The sequence below is a fragment of the Balaenoptera musculus genome, chromosome 4 (genome assembly GCF_009873245.2).
Source record: "Balaenoptera musculus isolate JJ_BM4_2016_0621 chromosome 4, mBalMus1.pri.v3, whole genome shotgun sequence".
In the NCBI taxonomy this organism is placed as follows: domain Eukaryota; kingdom Metazoa; phylum Chordata; class Mammalia; order Artiodactyla; family Balaenopteridae; genus Balaenoptera; species Balaenoptera musculus.
Window position 1 is genome coordinate 77,802,164 of NC_045788.1, and position 21,500 is coordinate 77,823,663.

Sequence of the window (21,500 nt, forward strand, 5' to 3'; positions counted from 1 at the left end):
TAAGATGCGGGTACATCTAGAATTTAGTAGACTTATGTATGTGATTCACGATCACTACCATGTCTAGGTTATTGAAAGCCTTCTAGGTATAGGAATGGCTCCCAGGAAAACTCCCACCACCCTGATGCAACTCAGCATTAATCTGACATGGAAGTGCAGGGCTGAAGATCGTATTACAAATTGTATATTATGTCAATATTAGAAATATATAGATAATGTAGAAGAAACAAGATTTGAAATTTGAAATGTCTGGATCCAAGAGCTAGTCTGTAGAAAATTCTTCCAAATCTTACAGCTCCCAAGAAACTTGATACAGGTTTTCCAAAATTTTGGCAACAAACATAAAAGTTCATATGATATCCACCAATGATAGATGATTGCCAGGTAGCAAAGAGAAAAGGGAAGTGAGGAAATAAGACTGGCTGGACCAGAGAGCTGGTGCTGGGAAGTAGCAGGAAATCAGATTAGAAAGGCAGAACAAAGCTGAGCTTATAGAGATCACTGATTTCCAAGATTTTCAAGAAATTGCTTCTATGGGTAAGTGAAAGGTATCAGAGAATATGGTGTATAGAAATTAGGTGATGAAGACAATATTGTAATAAGACCAGTACAGAGGCAGTAAGTATAAGGGATCAGAAAAGAAACGGAAGTGATGGAAGTTATCTAGGTAGTATCATGGCACTATTAACAGAAATGGGGAGAAGAGCAAGAAGAAATAGTTCGGGGGTAAAGAGAATGAATTTATTATGGAAAATCTTTAGTTTAATCATGAGTTTAAATCTCTAGTTTGATCATGAAGCATGAAATAATTTTTTTTACAAAGCAGTGATAGGCACTTCATGTGGCAGGATTGGTAATTACAGAATAATTTGTAGCTGGTAGCACAAAGCAGTACGTAGAAATGAAATACAATTTAAAGTGAGTCTCAAAAAATTAGAGGGGTAGGAAACTTTTGGAGGTTATAAATATGTTTATGGCATAGATTTTGGTCATGGTTTCATGGATGTATACTTGTCTCCAAACTCATCAAGGTGTTTACGTTAAATAGTACAGCTTTTTATATGTCAATCATACTTCAATAAAGTGGCTTTAAAATTAAAATCTCAGCAAATTTCTCAAAGAATTACTGTTGGAGAGTAAAATTCCTAGGGGCAGAAGTGTGGAGGGGGAGATGGGACAGAGAAGGGGGAATGTTTGCTGGTGGCAGAATTTTCATTTATCTTCCTCTGTATTTGGATGTTTTTACAATTAGAAAATTTAAGCACCAGCGTTTGAGAGAAAAAAGCATACCACGTCACAATTTTTTTTTTTTGTACAAACAAAAAACCCACAGATCTAGGAAGTCTTTTCCAGCTCCTTAACATGGTTTTAAGGCCCTCTAATCTTCCCCTGCCTGCTTTTCCAGCCTCAACTAGCACCATTCTATCTCTAGGCTTTGGCTGTGCCATGCTCTTTTTACCTCTAGGTTTTTACTCATGCTGCTTTAACTTACTCTTAAACATCAGTACTGTGCACAGCTCCCTTCCAAACTGGTCCCACTTCAGATGGCTGCTGTGTTAGAGAGGTCTTCCCCAAACCCCCCCTCCTATGCTGCGCAGTATTCTTTACTTCCCTTATTGTAATTTTCTGTTTACTTTTGTTCTTCCCTACAAATAATCTGGGAATAAAGATCATTCTGTGTCCTGATCACCATTGTATCCCCAGTGACTAATTAATTGGTATGAGCTTGGGAAATGTATGTTGAATGAATGGATGAATAAATTTTGAAATAGATTGTATTCAACTTTGAGGAAATTGCTAGACTCAGATAAATTTTGCTAGGCCAACTGATAAAAGGTAACTTAACAATGTTTTGACGGGAAAAATGCCTTCAGAGCCTGAGAACATGTCACCCACTTTAGCACTGGCAACAGAAGAGGGAAATGCCTCCAATTCCAAACCTTTAAAAAATGGTTCCCATAATCTAGAGCAGTACCAATAGGGCAGGGACTAGTGGAACAGTGGAGACTAGTGGAGAGTAGATACTGGAAAGAAGGTGAAGAAGGAGTCAGGAAGTGAGATGTGAGGAAGAGGGGACAAGTTTTCTACTTTAAATTTGAATTGGCTTTCTGTCATCTCTATATTTTCTTTTCTTTTTCTTTCTTTTTTTAATTCTATCAGACTATTCCACTTGCAACCCTTTCTTGTTGTAGTATGTATGTATTGATTGATTGCTGCGTCGGGTCTTAGTTGTGGCACCCGGGATCTTGTTGCAGTGCGCGGGCGTGCTGGCTTCTCTCTCTAGTTGTGGTGCACAGGCTCCAGAGCACGTGGGCTCTCTAGTTGTGGCACTCAGGCTCTCTAGTTGTGGCACATGGGCTCAGTAGTTGCGGCGCGCAGGCTTAGTTGCCCGCAGCATGTGGGATCTTAGTTCCCCACAGCACGTGGGATCTTAGTTCCCCAACCAGGGATCGAACCGGTGTCCCCTGCATTGCAAGACGGATTCTTAACCACTGGACCACCAGGGAAGTCCCTCTATATTTTTTTATGAAACTCCACCTTCCTTTTTTCTTTTTATTGTCATAAATTATGGCTTCCAATTAGGCTATTTCTCTTTCAATGGTTAATTATAAAACAGATCTGAACCTAGACTCATAGTTTCCTCCCTTATAGGTACTGCTTAATAGACAATTTTTTTAGAGCAATCTTAGGTTTACAGAAAATTGAGCAGATAGTACAGAGAGTTCCCATATGCCCCCTTCGTCCTTTCCTCTGTTATTAACATCTTGTATTAGTGTGGTACATTTGTTACAACTGATGAAGTGATACTGATATATTAACTAACATCTTGAAAGAATGGAATACTGACAGAGAAACTTGGAGAAGATAGCTTCTCATTATCTCTCTTTAAATGGATAAGGAAAGAGTGCGCAAATATTTATGAACCAGATGCCAGAATATTAAGTTAAATCTATACTTATTTTGTATTTTGCCATCATTTTAAGTCTAAGTCTATCTGCTAAGAATGTTGAAGAACTTTCTTATAGTACTGAGAGATCCATTAAATTAGTTCCAGACACTTGTTTATTTCTATGCTTGTGGCATAGAAAACCACATTCGTTAGAAAATCTCTTATTAGAAAACTGTCTTAAACTTACAGTTGTAAACTTGGGTATACAGGAGTTTGATTTTTACCTTTAAATTTGTGAAGAATACATGGCACATATTAGGTATCCAATCTGTATAAAAATTTATTGAGTTAAATAATGGATTGAATTAATACTTAAAAATTCATTTTGACCTTACTGATCTGGCTCTCTCTCAACCAGTATAAGAGAATTATACATATTTCCTTAAAATTATAACTATAATAAAAGATATTTTCTTATTGTGAAATATGTTTACAATTAAAATATAGTGATCCTAACAGATTAACTTTTAAAATACGGTGTATGTTATGGGCTGCATTTTGTCCCCCCACCGACGCCAAATTCATATGTTGAAGGCCTAAACTCCATTGCCTCAGAATGTGACCATATTTGAGACAGAGCCTTTAAAGAGGTGATTAAGTTAAAATGAGGCTGATAGGGTGGGCCCTCATCCAAACCGTCAAATGCCTTTCTAAGAAGAGATTAAGAGAAACACGGGGAGACACCAGGGGTACAAGCACACAGAGGGACAGCCACGTGAGAATATGGTGAGAGGGTGGCCAACTGCAAGCCAAGTAGAGAAGCCTCAGAAGAAACCAGCCCTGCCAACACCTTAATCTTGGGCCTCCAGCCTCCAGAAGTGTGAGAAAATAAACTTCTGTTTTTTAAGCCATACACACACAAAATATGTTTATCTTAATTTGCCTCACTAGTAGAGAGCTGACTGTTCTACCTACAGTAAATTACAATCCATCTATATGAATTTAGCAGACCAGTTAACAAAGAAAACACAACTCTATCTAACCTACCATGCCATATTATGTGTTCTTTTAACATAAAATCCCTTATCCTATATATATATATATATATATATTTTTTTTTTTTTTTTTTTTAAAGGACTGGCAAGGGTTGACTGGCACCTTAACAAAGCTGAAAGCAAGCAGCACTTCTCTTTTTTTTTTTTAATTAATTAATTTATTTTTTTTGGCTGTGTTGGGTCTTCGTTTCTGTGCGAGGGCTTTCTCTAGTTGTGGCAAGCGGAGGCCACTCTTCATCGCGGTGCGCGGGCCTCTCACTATTGGATCCTCCCAGACCAAGGCTCGAACGCGTGTCCCCTGCATTAGCAGGCAGATTCTCAACCACTGCGCCACCAGGGAAGCCCCCTTATCCTATATATTAATAAAATTATTTTTACTTAAGAAATGTTTTTCAGATAACTTTTACTCTCTTTTCTATATATGAAAAAACTATTGATAAGAATAAATTTAAAAATACTCAAATGAATAACAGAAGGAATCACACATCTCTTCTTCGAAAGGAAAAAGACAAGTCAAGTAGGAAGAGAATACAACATATACTTTAGCAACAATACTCATAACGTGGGCCAAATTCTCTAGGTACTAGGATAAAAAGGGAAGAAACTGTGTGGCATGGCTTCAAAACAAGATGGGCAGGTTATCAAAGAATTCAGAAAGCCACCTCAAGTCAGACTGCTTCCAACTTAATCATCTGAGTTCTTTAAGGATGATGTAAAACACTCATAGGCTCTGATCTGGCATGGAACTTTGGAGAAATGCTTCAATTCATTAAAAATTTTAAACTTTCGCTTTAAGGCTTTCCTAAATGCTTTTCAGAAACTTATTTCCCAAGGCATTGTTTAGGTTGGGAGTGCCACAATTTATTACCATAGAAATGGTTGACTATTTCACCCTGCAAGTAAGCTGCAATACTTGGCATAGTATATGATTTATAAAATTCTCAATAGTTCCTATTATATAGAATACTTAAATCTTTGCTCCAGATCAATACAAATTAAATGTTTTAAAATACCATATATTTAAATTTGAAAAAGTAGCAATGAAGGAATAAATAAAAACTCTTACCACTTGGCAATACCATGACTGGCTCTGTAAATCTTTGTTCATCTTCTGAAGGTAGGTTTAGGGAGATGATTAACACCATTCCCAGACTAGTTCCAACAAACAAACAAGGGGAGATAGTAGAGTCATTTTTCCGAACAAAGGACTCCATGAAGTATAGTGCTGTAATCGCTTCTTTAGAATCTTTGTCAATACTGGAGATGCTAGAGCTTCTAGAGCGATTATAGGAATTTTCTCGACTTTCTATGGAAAGTTAAAAACCAAAAATTTAGTTTTAGTGTGTTTCCAGAACAAGTAAAGTCAGACTTAGTACGTGAAAACCAAAATTATGGGGGGGGGAGTAGAATTTGATTCGTTGTTAACTGATCTGGAAGGCAGTTTATCCAGTTCACCAGCTTATTTTGAAGATGAAGAGACAAATCCTGAAGTGTAAATCATAAACTTAGGCAGAGCTGGGACTAGACCTTGAGTCTCCAGAGTTCCAGTCCACTGTGTTTTTCTCTCTACCTCACCTCACAAGTTAGTTGAAATTCTCTAATCTAGAAAAAAAAGATGTTTAGTCTAAATAGTTAAGGTTACAAGAACTTCTGGTGCAGTTAATTATGCTTCCCTCCTATCTCTCAATTGTTGGAAGTACTTCTAATGATTTCTGACAATTCCCACTTACAATGCTGTGGCTACTTACCTGAAGGGTCACAAATGTTCTGTGGTAAATACATTCCTCTAATTTTGTTATATTTGGAGTAATTAAAATTGTAAAAATTGAACTATTTATATTTACACCAAGACTAAAGAGCAAATGTTATCTCCCTGAACTAGTTACAAGCTGCCTACCTTGAATCCAAATACAGTCTTGGCTTTCTTTGCCTAGGGCCAAATACAGAGTTGTAGACAATGCCACCCCACCCATAATCTTTCTGAAAGGGCTTCAGCCCACTTAAAGGAAACAAGGTGGTTTCAGGTTCTCCTGCTCATCATCTCTTACACATGTGTACACTCCAACAAGCAGAAACTCACTACCTCAGGTAAATATTAGGAAGGTTGTATTGTTCATATAATCACTCCAGAGTACAAGTTCCTCATATTCCTCTTTCTACTGCCTTCCCTCTCCTTTCGTTTTTGATAGGTATAAGTGTGACTCATTTTTATAAAAAGAGATAATAATATAATATATAAATAAAATAATATACAATAAAACCAAATATAAGTTCCTCAGACTATCCCTTTTTCTACAAACCAAAATATAGTATTCCTAATTTCCCCCTTGTATCCCTCAGCAAGTTTATAAAAATAATTGTTTGTAATAGAATTTAGATCTGAGAGGGAGCTTGGATATAATCTGTATATTTTACAGATTTGGAGACAGAGACATAGAGTTAAGTAATTTTCCCAGAATCAACAAGTTAGAGGCAGAAATGTCTAAAACTCAAAATTCCCAATTCAATCCAGTGATTAAAAGTACTACTTCCTTTATAACCTTTATATATTGCTTCCATTATAACATTCCTAGCTAATGTTTCTAGGTTGCTATTCATAGACACCTGTGAGAGAAGATCATGTGGACCAAATTTAGTATGGCATAGTGTTAAAGGAAAAAACTAAAAATTTTCTTTTTTTACTTGGCCAAGCCGCATGGCATGTGGGATCTTAGTTCCCCGACCAGGGATTGAACCCACGCTCCCTCCAGTGGAAGTGCAGAGGCTTAACCACTGGACCACCAGGGAAGTCCCTAAAAATTTTATTTTAAAAATTTGAAGAATAATATACATCATTACTATCAAGTTTTTTGAGGGGTGGTAATGGTGAATTACTTTATAGCATAGAATTACCATAGCACATTCCTAAGATTATTTTTTCCTATTTCTAGTCCCAAAGCTTTTTATCAGCAAGACAATAGCAGCAGTTACAGGACTCCCTTTTGTGTGTGTGTGTGTGTGTGTGTGTGTGTGTGTGTCTTAATTTTAGGCCTTCTGGCTCTTGTACTTTACTCCCTGCCCCTAACAGTAATTCCATAAGTAAGCAAATAATCCTCCCTTTTTCAAACATATGAAGATGAGATTGCAAACTTTAGAATTTAATGTCTTCCCTTTTTCTTGGTCACATTCACTTAACAGTTGAGGAAACTAAGGTTATAAGACATTAAATAACTACCTACAGATAGAGACACTAAGAGGCTTACCATTGAGATGGAAAGAAATTGGGAGTGCAGAGAACAGATTAAGGCATAGGTCTCATTTTGTACAGAGGAGGTGAAAGCCTACCCATAAACAGCCATTCTGGTTTTAGAGATGAAAGAGGTGTAGTGAGGAATGGATTTGGAGTCATGGCCACAGCTCGACCAGGTTCTCAGTTGCTCATTGTCTAGTTGACCATAGTTTTTCAGATCTTTCACACCTGACCACCATCCCTTATCCTCCAGCTCTTGTTACTGTGGTATGTCAAATTTTAATTGTATCCACAAAAATTTGTATGCTTAACCTACCTTCTGTTGTAACTGGCAAAGAAATCTCCATGCAAGCAGCTGACTGTGCTTTTCGAAATGGTGGTCTTCCAGGAGCCCAGCGATTTACTTTTGAAACATCAGCACTGGAAAGACGTTTTCCAGAACTGCAACTCTGGGAAGTTGGACTTGTGCAGTGTCCATTTACATGATCTGTACCAAGAGGAAGAAGGCAGCATAAATATCATAATTAAATCTTAATATAAAGGAATCTAAGTGTGTAGATTAATAAATGAAGAGTGAGAATTCCTTTTTTCAAAACATATAAAGATGGCTAAGTCCTTGCTATTTTAGTATTTAGTCCCAATTTCAATTTTGCCAAAGTATTTAGCCAAATTTTTCATGATATTTATTAAATATAAGATTTGTTTTTAAAATTTGACTAGTTAACATAGTTTAAAATTTATTCTGTGTCCTCATGTATTCTGCCATTTAATAGCAATACAAAATAGGTTATAGTATTAGACTTTCTTTTGCATAATTTAAATATATACCTGTTTATATAAATTTTGGAAGAACTTCAAGTGCTTAGAGTTTAAAATGTAGAATGGAAGCATTTTACTGTGAAGTTGAGAATGGTACATAAGAATATTGACTCTACAGCCATACTGCCTGGGCTCAAATCCCAGTTCTACTACCTACTAGTTGTACAAATTATTGAAGACTTCACATTTTAGTTTCTTCTGTAAATTGGGACTATTATTATCTAGCTCAGGGATTTTTTGTGATAACACATGTCACATGCCAGAATATTTCCTGGTATGTGGTAAACTCTGAACAAAAATTAATTATTACTGTCATTCTTGTTCCAGAGTATTAAAACTGCTCAGGTCTAAGACAAAATAGTACTGTTTATTTAGAGCCTGTGAGTTTAGCTCAGTTCTGGTATAATTTAAAAACTTGGAAATAATTGCACTAAAATGTTCTTAATGCTAACACACAGTATTTGAAACATAATCTCACAGTTCTACAATATTCAGAATGCATTTTAAAATTTTACTTATTTATTTATTTATTTATGGCTGCGTTGGGTCTTCGTTTCTGTGCTAGGGCTTTCTGTAGCTGCGGCAAACGGAGGCCGCTCTTCATCGCGGTGCGCGGGCCTCTCACTGTCGCGGCCTCTCTTGTTGCGGAGCACAGGCTCCAGACGCGCAGGCTCAGTAGCTGTGGCTCACGGGCCTAGTTGCTCCGCGGCATGTGGGATCTTCCCAGACCAGGGCTCGAACCCGTGGGCCCTGCATTGGCAGGCAGACTCCCAACCACTGCGCCACCAGGGAAGCCCCTCAGAATGCATTTTAAAATGTGCTTCTTTGGTTACTCAAAGGACAATAAATAGAGAAGAATCATGTTTAATGTCCATATTGGACATGGGGAACTGGCACTCAGTGTCCACTCCATTATAGCCTTTCTGTATTGAACAATTTGAAAACTTAAAATTATATGTTCCCTGGATCCCCTTGCAGCTAGTGCAAAGATGAGAATTAGGTTTCAGTATTTAAATGCTCTAGTGTGTTTTACTATTTTTTAAAAATGAGTTAGCATTTATTGAATACTTAAATACTAGGTATTTTATACACATCACTCATTTAATCTTCACAACAACTATGCAAGGTAGGTGCTTTATTATCCTGATTTTTGCAGATGAGGAAAATGAAGGTCAGAAAATCATCTAATATTACATAAGTAGTATTCATGGAGGCAGGACTCTAATCCAGATTTTTCTCACTTAGTGTCTGTATGTTTAAAAACTAGGCCACAGGGTCAGCTAAAATATTTGGTAAGGAGTAGCAATTTTGATGGCATATTTAGTAGGGTTTAGGAGTAGCTTGTATAATGTACATTGAGATCCAAGCTCTTTGGGACCAGTCATCTTCCATATTAACATAGACCTCTGAAATCAGATTTCCTGAATGGAAAGGCACAAATATCACACGATGAGTTAGCCATGGGGAAGCAGAAGTCAAGAGCTCTAGCCCTCCTTCATTAACAAATCTAGTCTTATAAATAGGAAGAACACTGAGGGCAATAGCTACCACTAACAAAGACTTAGAGTGACTACTTTGGGGGTACAAATTGCCCCCCTCTGGGCATACCAGTTAGGAAAAGTTGCCCCTTCCACAGGTGTGAAGCCTTGTTCTAGGGCTTATCCAGAGTAACGTGGGATGGATTACAGTCCTCTTCACGCCCTCTTATCTAGGCACAAAAGTATATAGCAGAGCTCTGAGAACAGTAAAATTTGTTCACTTAGCCAGGACTCTGGACTTGCTAAGCCAAGGTCGCTGCCTATCTATTACCATCTTTTGGTGGCTGTTTCATGTGAATATTGTTTCATTTGAGCTCATAATAGGGCAGTATCAATTATTAGATTACTCAATATGCTGGTCTTTTTTTCCCTCTACCCACTGTATGGCCACGTTTTCCCCAGCTTCTCATGATTGACTCATGAGGTCTGGCTGACATTACTATACGTGGGTAGCCCAGAGTTTTTGGCCATATTCTTCTGTTTTCACTAGGGCTGATTGACTTAAAGGATTTTTTTGTTGTTGTTGCTAAAAATTTTTAAATATATGGAAGTTAATTTGCTTTAATTTTTTTTTAACCACAGTAAATATTCAAGATAGATATGAATAGATACAAAACACTTATGAAGAAATTTGGTTATAGCCCGGACACAGTCATTCTGGAAATTTATGATAAAGAAATAATGCTAAATACAAAAGAGAAACAAAAACCTCTATTGATAAAATTATTCAGTATAGTTTAAGTTATAGATAAAAATTGGAAACCAGCTCTCCTTTAAAATTCAGCATAAACTTTTAGGTACATTGTGGTATATATCACATAATAGAGTATTATAATCTTTAAAAATGTTTCTGAAATGCTTGTTGAAACTTATAAAATATCTATGATGTGTATCGCTTAGCTCTTGTTGCATAAAAACCACTCCAAATGTTAATAATGTAAAATAACAATCATTTTACTATGCTTACAGATTCTGTGGGCAAGGACTTAGACTAAGGCAAGGTGGGGCTATTATATCCATGATGTCTGTGGCATTAGTCAGGAATGCTTGAATGGCTGAGGGCTTGGAATCTTTTGGAGGCTTCTTTACTCACATGGCCCGGGCTAGAATGATGCAAAGGTTGAGCTCAGTTGGGACTGTCAATGGTGGCTTCTTTAGAAGGCTTGGGCTTCCTCATAGCATGGTGGCTTTTTTTACATAGTGGCTCAGGGCTTCAAAATGTCTGGCAAGTGATTTTGAAAATGGGATGGAAGCAATATTTATGCTGCTTTGGTGTTATTGCAATGGAGATTTTACTTTATTTTGTTTTGTTTTTGAAAGCAACATTCCAGTGTCCAGTCACAAGCTTTCTGTATGTCAAGAGGCAGTTGTAGTAGAATGCTGATCTTATAACAATGTGCTCTTCAGTTCAACAATTGATTGGCAGCAGTCTTCTGATTCTGTTTCTAACAGTAGCAAAGTTGTCTGCTTCCCTGGTATGTCTGTTTGGTGGCCTTATTCTGAAAATCATACCTGTAGGCCAAGCTTAGAGTTTACGTCTCCATCTTTCAATGACTTGATAAGCACCTAGTTTCTTGTATTAAGTCACTTTCTGCATAATATAAATGGAATGGTTTGTTTCCTACAACTGCTTCCTGATTACAATGATGTTTTATCTCAGCTGTAGTGCTCTATGCCATTTAGAGAAAATTCAACATTCTAAAAAATTCAACCTTAAAACAATAAGCAGATTAAAGCAAATGGGAAATTGTTATTCTTTATTTTATAGAAAGATTCCCAAATCTAAAAAAATTACAAGTTTCTTTAAATTAGCTGATTCTGTTGTATGTTGAAATCAGTATTTGATTTAGTGTATATATTATACAGAGCAAGGTACAATAGTTATTTACTGAAAAATGGCTTATTGACTCCAGTTGAAATTATTTTTAACGTAGTCCTTGCCAAAGCTTTATAGAAGTATGTAAATGAAGATTTAATTTAATACTTGGTACACTAGTCTTGTTAAACTTTTTAATATACCATACGATTCCTAGAAAATGAAAATTAGTATTATGCCTATGCCACAGAGGATGATTCTATGGTGAAATAAATGTTGAACATAATACTAAATCAAAATAAGTATTGGATTTTAAAATTCATGAAAACAAATGAAATAAAAAGACTTTGCTTTGAACTATATAAAATGTAGCCAGTATCAAACAGTTAGTTAAAATATATGAAAACCCACATAACTTTACCCTTGCTTACTTTTATAGTTAAGAGGTAACTCTTCTTTCCCTCCCTCCCTTATTATTTTTTTTGATTTGAATTTTATTTTATTTATTTTTTTATACAGCAGGTTCTTATTAGTTATCTATTTTATACATATTAGTGTATATATGTCAATCCCAATCTCCCAATTCATCACACCACCACCCCAATACCTCTGCCCATTTTTTAAATCAGATTTTTTGATTTTTGTTACTGAGTTGTTATGACCTCTTTATATAGTTTGAATATTATCCCTTATAAGATATATGATTTGCAAATATTTTCTCCCATTCTGTAGGGTGACTTTTCATTTGTTGATGGTTTCATTTGTTGTGCAGAAGCTTTTTTAGTTTGATGTAGTTTATTTTTGCTTTTGTTGCCTTTGCTTTTAGTGTCAAATCCAAAAAAAATAATGCTAAGACTGATGTCAAAGAGCATATTGCCTATGTTTTCTTCCAGAAGTTTTAAGGTTTCAGGTCTTACGTTCAAGTCTTTAATCCATTGTGAGTTGCTTTTCTGTATGGTGTAAAACAGAGGTTAAGTTTCATTCTTTTGCATGTGGCTGTCCAGTTTTCCCAGCACCAGAATATTTTGAAAGAGAATACTTTCCCTATTGTATACTCTTGGCTTCTTTGTTGTAAATCAATTGACCATATATGCATGAATTTATTTCTGGGATCTCTCTTCTGTTCCACTGATCTGTGTCTGTTTTTGTGCCAATACCATATTGTTTTGATTTCTATAACTTTGTAATAGTTTGAAACCAGAAAATGTGATGCCTCTAGCTTTGTTCTTCTTTCTCAAGATTGCTTTGACTCTTTGGGGTCCTTCGTGGTTCCATACAAATTTTAGGATTGTTCTATTTCTGTGAAAAATACCACTGGAATTTTCACAGGGGGTTGCATTAAATCTGTATGGACATTTAAAAAATATTAATTCTTCCAGTCCATGAGCATGGAATATCTTTCCATTTATTTGTGTTTTATTCAATTTCTTTCATTAACATCTTATTTTCAGTGTCTAGATCTTTCAACTCCCCGGTAAAATCTATTCCTGGATATTTTATTCTTTTCTTAATTTCTCTGATAATTTGTTGTTGGTGTATAGAAAGGCAATTGACTTTTATATATTGATTTTCTATCTTGGAATTTTGCTGAATTTGTTGATTAGTTCTAACAGTTTTTGGTGGAGTCTTTGTGGTTTTCTATAAAGATTATGTCATCTGCAAATAGAGAAAGTTTTACTTCTTCCATTCTGATTTGGATGCCCTTTATATTTCTTGCCTTATTGCTCTGGCTAGAACTTCCAGTACTATGTTAAATGAAAGTGGCGAGAATGGGCATCCTTGTCTTATTCCTGATCTTGGAGGAAAAGCTTTCAGCTTTTCACTTCTAAGTATGATGTTAGTTGTGGCCTTGTCAATTTATGGTCTTCAGTATGTGTTGAGGCACATTCCCTCTATGCTCTCTTTGTTGTGAATTTTTATTAAAAACAGATACTGAATTTTGTCAAACACTTTTCCTGCATCTATCAAGATGATCATATAATTTTTATTCTTCATTTTGTTAATATGATATATCACATTAATTTGCATATGTTGAAACATCCTTTCATCCCTGGAATAAATTCTACTTGATCATAAGATCCTCTTAATGTACTGCTGAATTTGGTTTGATAATATTTGGTTGAGGATTTTGTATCTATGTTCATCAGTGATATTAGCCTGTTATTTTCTTCTCTTGTAGTGTCCTTTTCTGGTTTTGGTATCAGGGTAATATTGGCCTTGTAAAATGAGTTTGGAAGTGTTCCCTCCTCTTCTACTTTTTGGAAGAATTTGAGAAGGAGTGTTATTAATTCTTTTAATGTTTGGTAGAATTCACCAGTCAAGAGGTGTTTGATTACTAATTTAATCTCTTTACTAGTAACTGGTCTGTTCAGATTTTGTATTTCTTCATGACTTGGTCCCAGGAGGTTGTATCTTTCTAAGAATTGATCTATTTCTTCTAGGTTCTCCAATTTGTTGGCATACAATTTTTCATAGTAGAATGTTACGATCCTTTGTATTTTTGTGGTACCAGTTGTAACGTCTCCTCTTTCATTTCTGACTTTATTTTAGTCCTCTCTTCTTTGAATCTGGCTAAAGGTTTGTATATTTTGTATTTTCAAAAACCAGCTCTTTGATCTTTTCTACTGTCTTTTTAGTCTCTATTTCATTTATTTCTGTTCTGATCTTTATTTCCTTCCTTCTACTAATTTTGGGCTTCATTTGTCCTTCTTTTTTCCAGTTCCTGAGGTATATTGGGTTGTTTGATATTTTGTTTCTTAATGTAGGCATTTATCACTATGAACTTCCCTCTTAGAACTGCTTTTGCTGCATACCATAAATTTTGTTATGTTGTATTTCCATTTTCATTTGTGTCAAGAGATTTTTAATTTTTTCTTATGATTTCTTATTTGACACATTAGTTGATTTTCTGTCTGGATGAACTGTCCTTTGATGAAATTGTGATATTCCCCTACTATTTCTACTGTTGTCTATTTCTGCCTCTATAACTCTTAATATTTATTTATTTATTTTTAAGTTGGGCTGGCCAAAAAGTTCATTCAAGTTTTTCCATAAGCTGTTATGGAAAAACCCAAATGAACTATTTGGCCAACCCAATAAATCCATTCAGCCACTCTTTGTCTTTTGATTGAATAATTTAGTCCATTTATATTTAGAGGAACTATTGATAGGTATGAACTTACTGCCATTTTGTTAATTGTTTTCTGGCTGTTTATAAGTGCTGTTTCTTTCTTCTCTTGCTCTCTTCCTTTGTGATTGGATACTTTTCTGTAGTGGTATGATTAGATTTCCTTTCTCTTTTATGTATATAAGTTTTTGCTTTGTGGTTACCATGAGGCTTATGTAAACCATTGTTTTAATTCCTTAAAACTTGATGTATTTTTTGACACATAACATTGTACCTCTGTGTCCATGGGTTCCACATCCATGGATTCAACCAACCACGGAACCCTCAGGTATGGAGGGCCAACCATACTATGACATTTTATAGAAAGGACTTGAGCATCTGCAGATTCTGGTATCAGCATGGAGTCCTAGAACCAATCCCCCAAGGATACCAAGGAACAACTGTATTAGTTTTAGGTATACAAGCATATTTATAACAGTCTATTTTAAGTTCATAACAACTTAAGTTCAAATGCATTCTGAAGCTGTACATTTTTACCCTCCCTCCCACATTTTGTATCTTTGGCATCACAGTTTACATCTTTTTATCTTGTGTATCCTTTAAGAAATTATTTTAGCTATAGTTATTTTTACTACTTTTGTCTTTTAGCCTTCCTACTAGATTTATAACTGATTTACCCACCTCCATTACAACATTAGGTTATTCTTAATTTTACTATATATTTACTTTTATCAGTGAGATTTATACTTTCATATGTTTTCCTGTTACTAATTAACACCCTTTTGTTTCAAATTAAAGAAATCTCTTTAATAATTTTTTCAAGGCCAGTCTAGTGGTGATGAACTCTTTCTGCTTTTGCTTGTTTGGAAAACTCTTTACCTCTACTTCAATTCTGAAGAACAACTTTTCTGGGTAGAGGTTACTTAGTTGGCAGTTTGTTTTTTTTCCTTCTTTCAGCACTTTGAATATATCATGCCACTCCATGATGACCTACAAATTTTCTGCTAATAAATCTGCTAATAGTCTTATGGGAAATTCCATTGTATATAAGAAGTTGTTTTTCTCTTGTTACTTTTAAGATTCTGTCCTTGTCTTTAACTTTGGACAATTATGTGTCTTGATATAGGTCTCTTTGGATTTATCTTATTTTGAACTTTCTCGGCTTCCTGGATCTGGATGTCTGTTTCCTTCCCCGGATTAGGGACGTTTTCAGCCAGTATTTTGTCAAATAAGTTTCTTCCTTTTCTCTTTCTTCTCCATCTGGGATCCCTATAATGCAAATGCTGGTCCACTGGATGTTGTCCTATAAGTCCCTTAAGTAATCTTCTCTCTTTTTTTTTTTTTTTTCTGATTGTATGAATCCACTGTCCTGTCTTAGAGTTCACCGATCCTTTTTCTGCTCCATCCAGTCTACTGTTGAATGCCTCTATTTTTCTGTGCAGTTATTGTATTCTTCAGGTCTGTGATTTCTTTTTGGTACTTTCATATATTTTCTATCTCTTTGTTTAAATTCATTGTTCAATGCATTGTTCTTATTTTGAACACTTTATCAGGTAAGTCACTTATCTCTGTTTCACTAAGTTCTGTTTCTGGAGTTTACCTTTTTCTTTTGTTTGGATTATGTTCCTGTTTCTTTGTTTTCCTTGACTCTCGGTGTTGGTTTCTACACAATAGACAAAGCTGTGGCCTCCCCCAGGCTTGATGGAGTGGCCTTTTATAGGAGGTGACCCTTAGCATTCAGCCTGGCATGAGCTCTTGGCGGTCTCTAAATCCTTTGTGATTGTCCAAGCTCATTTTTGTTCTTAGTGGCTCCCAGTATTTGAGAGTATGCCAAGACCTGTTTCTGCATGGGTATTTTCTCATTCATCCAATGTTTAGAAGTTAATCAGCTACTTCTGGACATCTTTCAGAGGGAATTGCTCCATTTAGAGCTTTAGATTTGGTGTATCAGTGGGAGGAGGTGAGTTCAAAAGTCTCCTATGTTGTCATCTTGGACCATAACTTGAAATAACAAAAAATTGTAACATTAAAATGCCAGTATATCCTGATTGATGCTGAAGAAGCAAACTGACACCTTAACCTGCACCATATAAGTAAGTGTTCACTTCAAGTCCCACGTTAAGAGTGGGAAGAGTGGTTGGGGGGGTGGTGAACCCACAGTGTATGCTGAGAAACAAATAAGAAAGAAGTTTGTCTAAATAGTCTCCAAATAGATGAAATCTTGAGTTGCTAAATTACTCATTTCTTAACAAAATGTTGTAATTCCTGAAATTTGCAAAACTAATGTCTAAAGATATAATAATCATGTGGCTAAAATCATCCCCCCTCTCCCAGTATGAACAAATTTACATCAACTTTGAAAAAGCTTACGAGTTTTTTGTTTCTTTGAAACACCTGCTGTAATTTACATTCAGTGAGCTGGTTCTTCAAATTCTGAGCTTCCTTGTAAAACACTTGCAAAACTAATATCACTTCTTAATGTTTTTGTGTCTGAATATTCCTTTCACAATGAACTGTACATACAGTATATATTTTCGAAGTCATGTGAAAACTTATAATGAATAATTTGAATCTATTCCTTTTGAGGGAGGAAATCTCCTAATATATTGAGTTTAAATTGTTTGGTTAAAAAGATTAAGACTGAGTTTTATTATTGTATATACTGTGCAATGTTATGCTCTAACAGTGCTCTCTGGATACTGTAGTATCCACCTCCAATTTACTGTTCTTTAAAATAACTTTTAATTTTAAAATTTTAGCTTAATTCCCTCAGAGTCCCACCTCCCATTTAGACAGAGTGTTAACATTTTCTTTGAGTATCCTTCCAGAATTAATCTAATCATTTTTCAAAAGAAGTGGAAGCACATTTCACAATATTTTGTACCTTAATATTTTTTCCATTTCACACTGTGCCTTGGAGACCATTCTACATAGATATACATAATTGTTTTTAGTATAGTATAATAGTTTACATAGGGACAAAGTATCCATTTTTAGGGCTATATAACAATTAATTTGACTATTTTCTTATTAATGAACATTAGGCTTTCAGCCTTTACTATTTGAAAACAAACTTTAGTGACCGTAGTAATACTTCTTTGTACACATGCATGATTATATCTGTAGAATGAATTCTCAGAATTGAAATTGCTTGGCAAAAGAATATGCATTTTAAATTTTGATTGCAAATGGTTTACCAGTTTACATTCACACCAACAGTATATGAGAACTCCAGTCTCCCAACATCATCACTAACATTTTGCTTTATACAATTCTTTGATATTTGTTGATCTAATAGGAAAAATACTGTTTTAATATTCATTTCTTTAATAATGAGTGTTGGACACCTTTTTATTCTAAAGACACTTATATTTCTTTGTGAACTACCAGTACTTAACCTTTGTAAATTTGTCTAGTGTTTTCTTCCATTTCTTGTTTTTATGTATGAGCACTTTGCACATTATAGAAACTAGTCTTATCTGTCAAATTATTGCAGACTGTTATTTGTATTTTTTCTATATTTTTATATAATCAAATTTATCAACTTTTTTGTTTTGTTTTTACATGGGTATTGAATTTTAGCCATCTTTAGCATAAAGACTTGAAATTGGTGTACATTTATACTTTAGAAATAAATAATTCTACTGAAAATAACAGTAGAAAAATCTACTGATTTTTCAGAGGAGTAAAAGGTGATTTTAAAATTCATCTGAAAATGTCGACATGTAAGATAGCCAGGAAAATTCTGAAAAACAAGTCATAACTATCTGTTCTAGCAACACCAGATAGTTAAATACAGTATTAAATTACTGTTTAATGTCTCTTCTTAACTTGCTGGTGCTTTCCTCTATCTCCTTGAATATATGAGGTACAGATCTTCGAGTTATGAGGGGGTTAAGTCCCAATAAAGCCATCATAAATTGAATATATCCTATGTCGAAAATGCATTTAATATACCTAACCTACCAAACATCATAGCTTAGCCTAGCCTACCTTAAATATGCTCAGAACATTTATATTAGCCTACAGTTGGGCAAAATAATTTAACACGAAGCCTATTTTATAATAAAGTGTTGAATATCTCATGTAATTTATTGAATACTATGCTGGCAGTGAAAAACAAAATGTTTGTATGGGCACTGAATGATTAGAAGTGTATCAGTTGTTAACCCTCATGATCATGTGGTTGACTGGAAGCTGTGGCTCACTGTTGCTGCCCAGCATCACAAGAGAGTATTGTACTGCACATTGCTAGCCTGGGAAGAGATCAAAATTCAAAATTTGAAGTATGGTTTCTACTGAATGTGTATTGCTTTTGCATCATCATAAAGTTGAAAAATTGTAAGTTGAACCATTGTAAGTCAAGGATCATCTGTATATTTACAATAGCTGATTTAATGTCCTTGTCCACTAATTTTATCCTATGTGTCATTTCTGGGTCAGTTTTTACTGACTGATTTTTTTCTTTATCAATTGTATTTTCCATTTATCATGGATTGTATTTTCCTGTTGACATGGTATCATTGCCTGGATGCCTGTGTTATTAAGTGCTATTTGTTTTCTAGTCTTTAGATATTGATTTTTGTTCCAGGGCACAATGCTTTTTAGAAATGGTACAGTTTTTTGCTTTTTACTTTGAAATAAATATATAACCACACCAAGTTCCCCAAAAGTATACAGGATAGCAGTATAGCTTGTGGATAAGTGAAATGAATGGCAGTAGTAATACAAGTAACAGGAGGGAGAAATTAGGAATATTTTGTTATTATAAGGTACTTTCACTATCCATGAAGCAGTATAGTATTATTTAAAAGTGGACTTATATCTGTTGTAAATGTATATTGCAAACTTTAGGGCAACTGCTAAAAAAAAAAAAGTAAAAAACAGAAGTATAATTGATAAGCTAAGAAAGGAGAGGAAAAGGAATCAAATAAAATGCCCAATTCAAACCACAACAAGAAGAAATAAGTGGAAGAAGAAAATAGAAACAAAGAAGAAGGGCAATGAATAGAAAGTAACAACTATGGTAGACATTATTCCAACTATATAACCACTTTAAATGTCAGTTGTCTAAATACATCAATTAAAAGACAGACTATCAAAGTGATTCACAAAATGGGACCCAACTATATGTCTACAAGAAATTTAAGGATACATATATAGATTAAAAGTAAACAGATAAAGATGTACCACCCTAACATTAATCAATAGATTAATAGCTATATATATATATATAGCCATTTGCTTCAGGATGGTGAGGACCATTGTTAGACCAGTGACCCCATAAGCATTGGCCCAATGCCATACTTCATTTGTTGTGAAATGAGTTCCTTGATGAAAAGTAATGCTATGCAGAATATCATAATAAGGCATTCTGTAAGCCCATGGATAATAGTTCTGGTAGAAGCATTCCATTCAGGGAAGGAAGATCCCTATCCAGAGTAAGTGTCTATTCTAGTAAGAACAACATGCTGTTCCTTCCATGATGAAAGTTGTTCAGTGTCATCAACCTGCCACCAGGTAACTGATCACCTGAGACATGGTGCCACATTGGAGCCAGTGTTGATTTTTGCTGTTGTCATAATGGTTACTCAACAGTGGTTGTAGTCAAGATGACCTTGGTGAGTGAAAGTCCATGTTGCTGAGCCCATGCATAACCTGCATCCCTGCCACCATGGTTACTCTGTTCATGAGCCCATTTGGTGATGACAGGGTGGCTGGGAAAGAAGCTGACTAGTATCCACAGAATGGGTCGTTCTATCTACTTGAGTGTTAAAATTCTCCCCAGCTGAGGTCACCCTTTGGTGAGCATTCACATGGGACAAAAACTTTCCCATATACTAGCAACAGAATTTGAAATTAAAAGCAATTAACATTTACACTAGTACCCTGAAAAATAAAATACTTAGGTATAAATCTAACAAAGCATGTTATATAAATCTAACAAAATATGTGCATGATCTATATGAGGAAAACTACAAAATTACAAAAATTCCTTACTGATGAAAGAAACTGAAGAACAAATAAATAGAGAGAGATTCCATGTTCATGGATAGGAGGGCTCAATACTGTCAAGACATCACTTCTTCCCAACTTGATCTATAGATTCAACACAATTCCAATCAAAATTCCAGCAAGTTACTTTGTGGATGTTGACAAACTGATTCTAAAGTTTATATGGAGAGGAGAAAGACCCAGAATACCCAATAGGATACTAAAGGAGAAGAACAAAGTCTTAGGACTGATGCTACTTGACTTCAAGACTTATTATAAACCTAAAGTAGTGAAGACAGATGATATTGGTAAAAAGATAAATATATCATTGGAACAAAACAGAGAGCCTAGAAATAGATTCAACAAATATAGTTAACTGATCCTTGACAAAGGAGCAAAAGCAATACAATGGAGAAAAGATAGTCTTCTCAACAAATGGTACTGGAACAACTGGACATATACATATACAAAAAACAAATCTAGATAGACTTTACACCCTTCACAAAAGTTAACTCAAAATTGATCATAGTCCTAAATGTTAAATACAAAATTGTAAAACTACTAGAAGAGAACATAGGAGAAAATGTAGATGACTTTGGTGTTATATCTAAAAAGACATCATCGGGCTTCCCTGGTGGCGCAGTGGTTGAGAATCTGCCTGCTAATGCAGGGGACATGGGTTCGAGCCCTGGTCTGGGAAGATCCCACATGCCGCGGAGCAACTAGGCCCGTGAGCCACAACTACTGAGCCTGCGCGTCTGGAGCCTGTGCTCTGCAACAAGAGAGGCCGCGATAGTGAGAGGCCCGCGCACCGCGATGAAGAGTGGCCCCCGCTTGCCACAACTAGAGAAAGCCTTCGCACAGAAACGAAGACCCAACACAGCCAAAAATAAAAAAAAAAAAAAAAATAAAAAAAAATAAAAAGACATCATCAAACACAAAGGCACAATCCATGAAAGAAAGATTGGTAAGTTTGACTTCATTAAAATTGAAAACTTCTACTTTGTAAAAGACAGTATCAAGAGAATGAGA

At 35.2% G+C, this 21,500-nt stretch overlaps 1 protein-coding gene across 10 annotated transcripts in view; it reads right to left on the reverse strand.

The window, feature by feature from the left end:
* The window catches only part of STXBP5L (syntaxin binding protein 5 like), a 376,785-nt gene that overhangs the window by 22,206 nt on the left and 333,079 nt on the right, over nt 1–21,500 (reverse strand). For all 10 annotated transcript variants that reach the window (XM_036850880.1, XM_036850882.1, XM_036850881.1 and 7 more), the window contains 2 exons: nt 7,491–7,661; nt 5,012–5,251 (listed from right to left, as the gene is read on the reverse strand). In XM_036850880.1, coding sequence (XP_036706775.1) covers nt 5,012–5,251; nt 7,491–7,661 — 411 coding nt within the window. The remainder of the gene's footprint in view (nt 1–5,011; nt 5,252–7,490; nt 7,662–21,500) is intronic.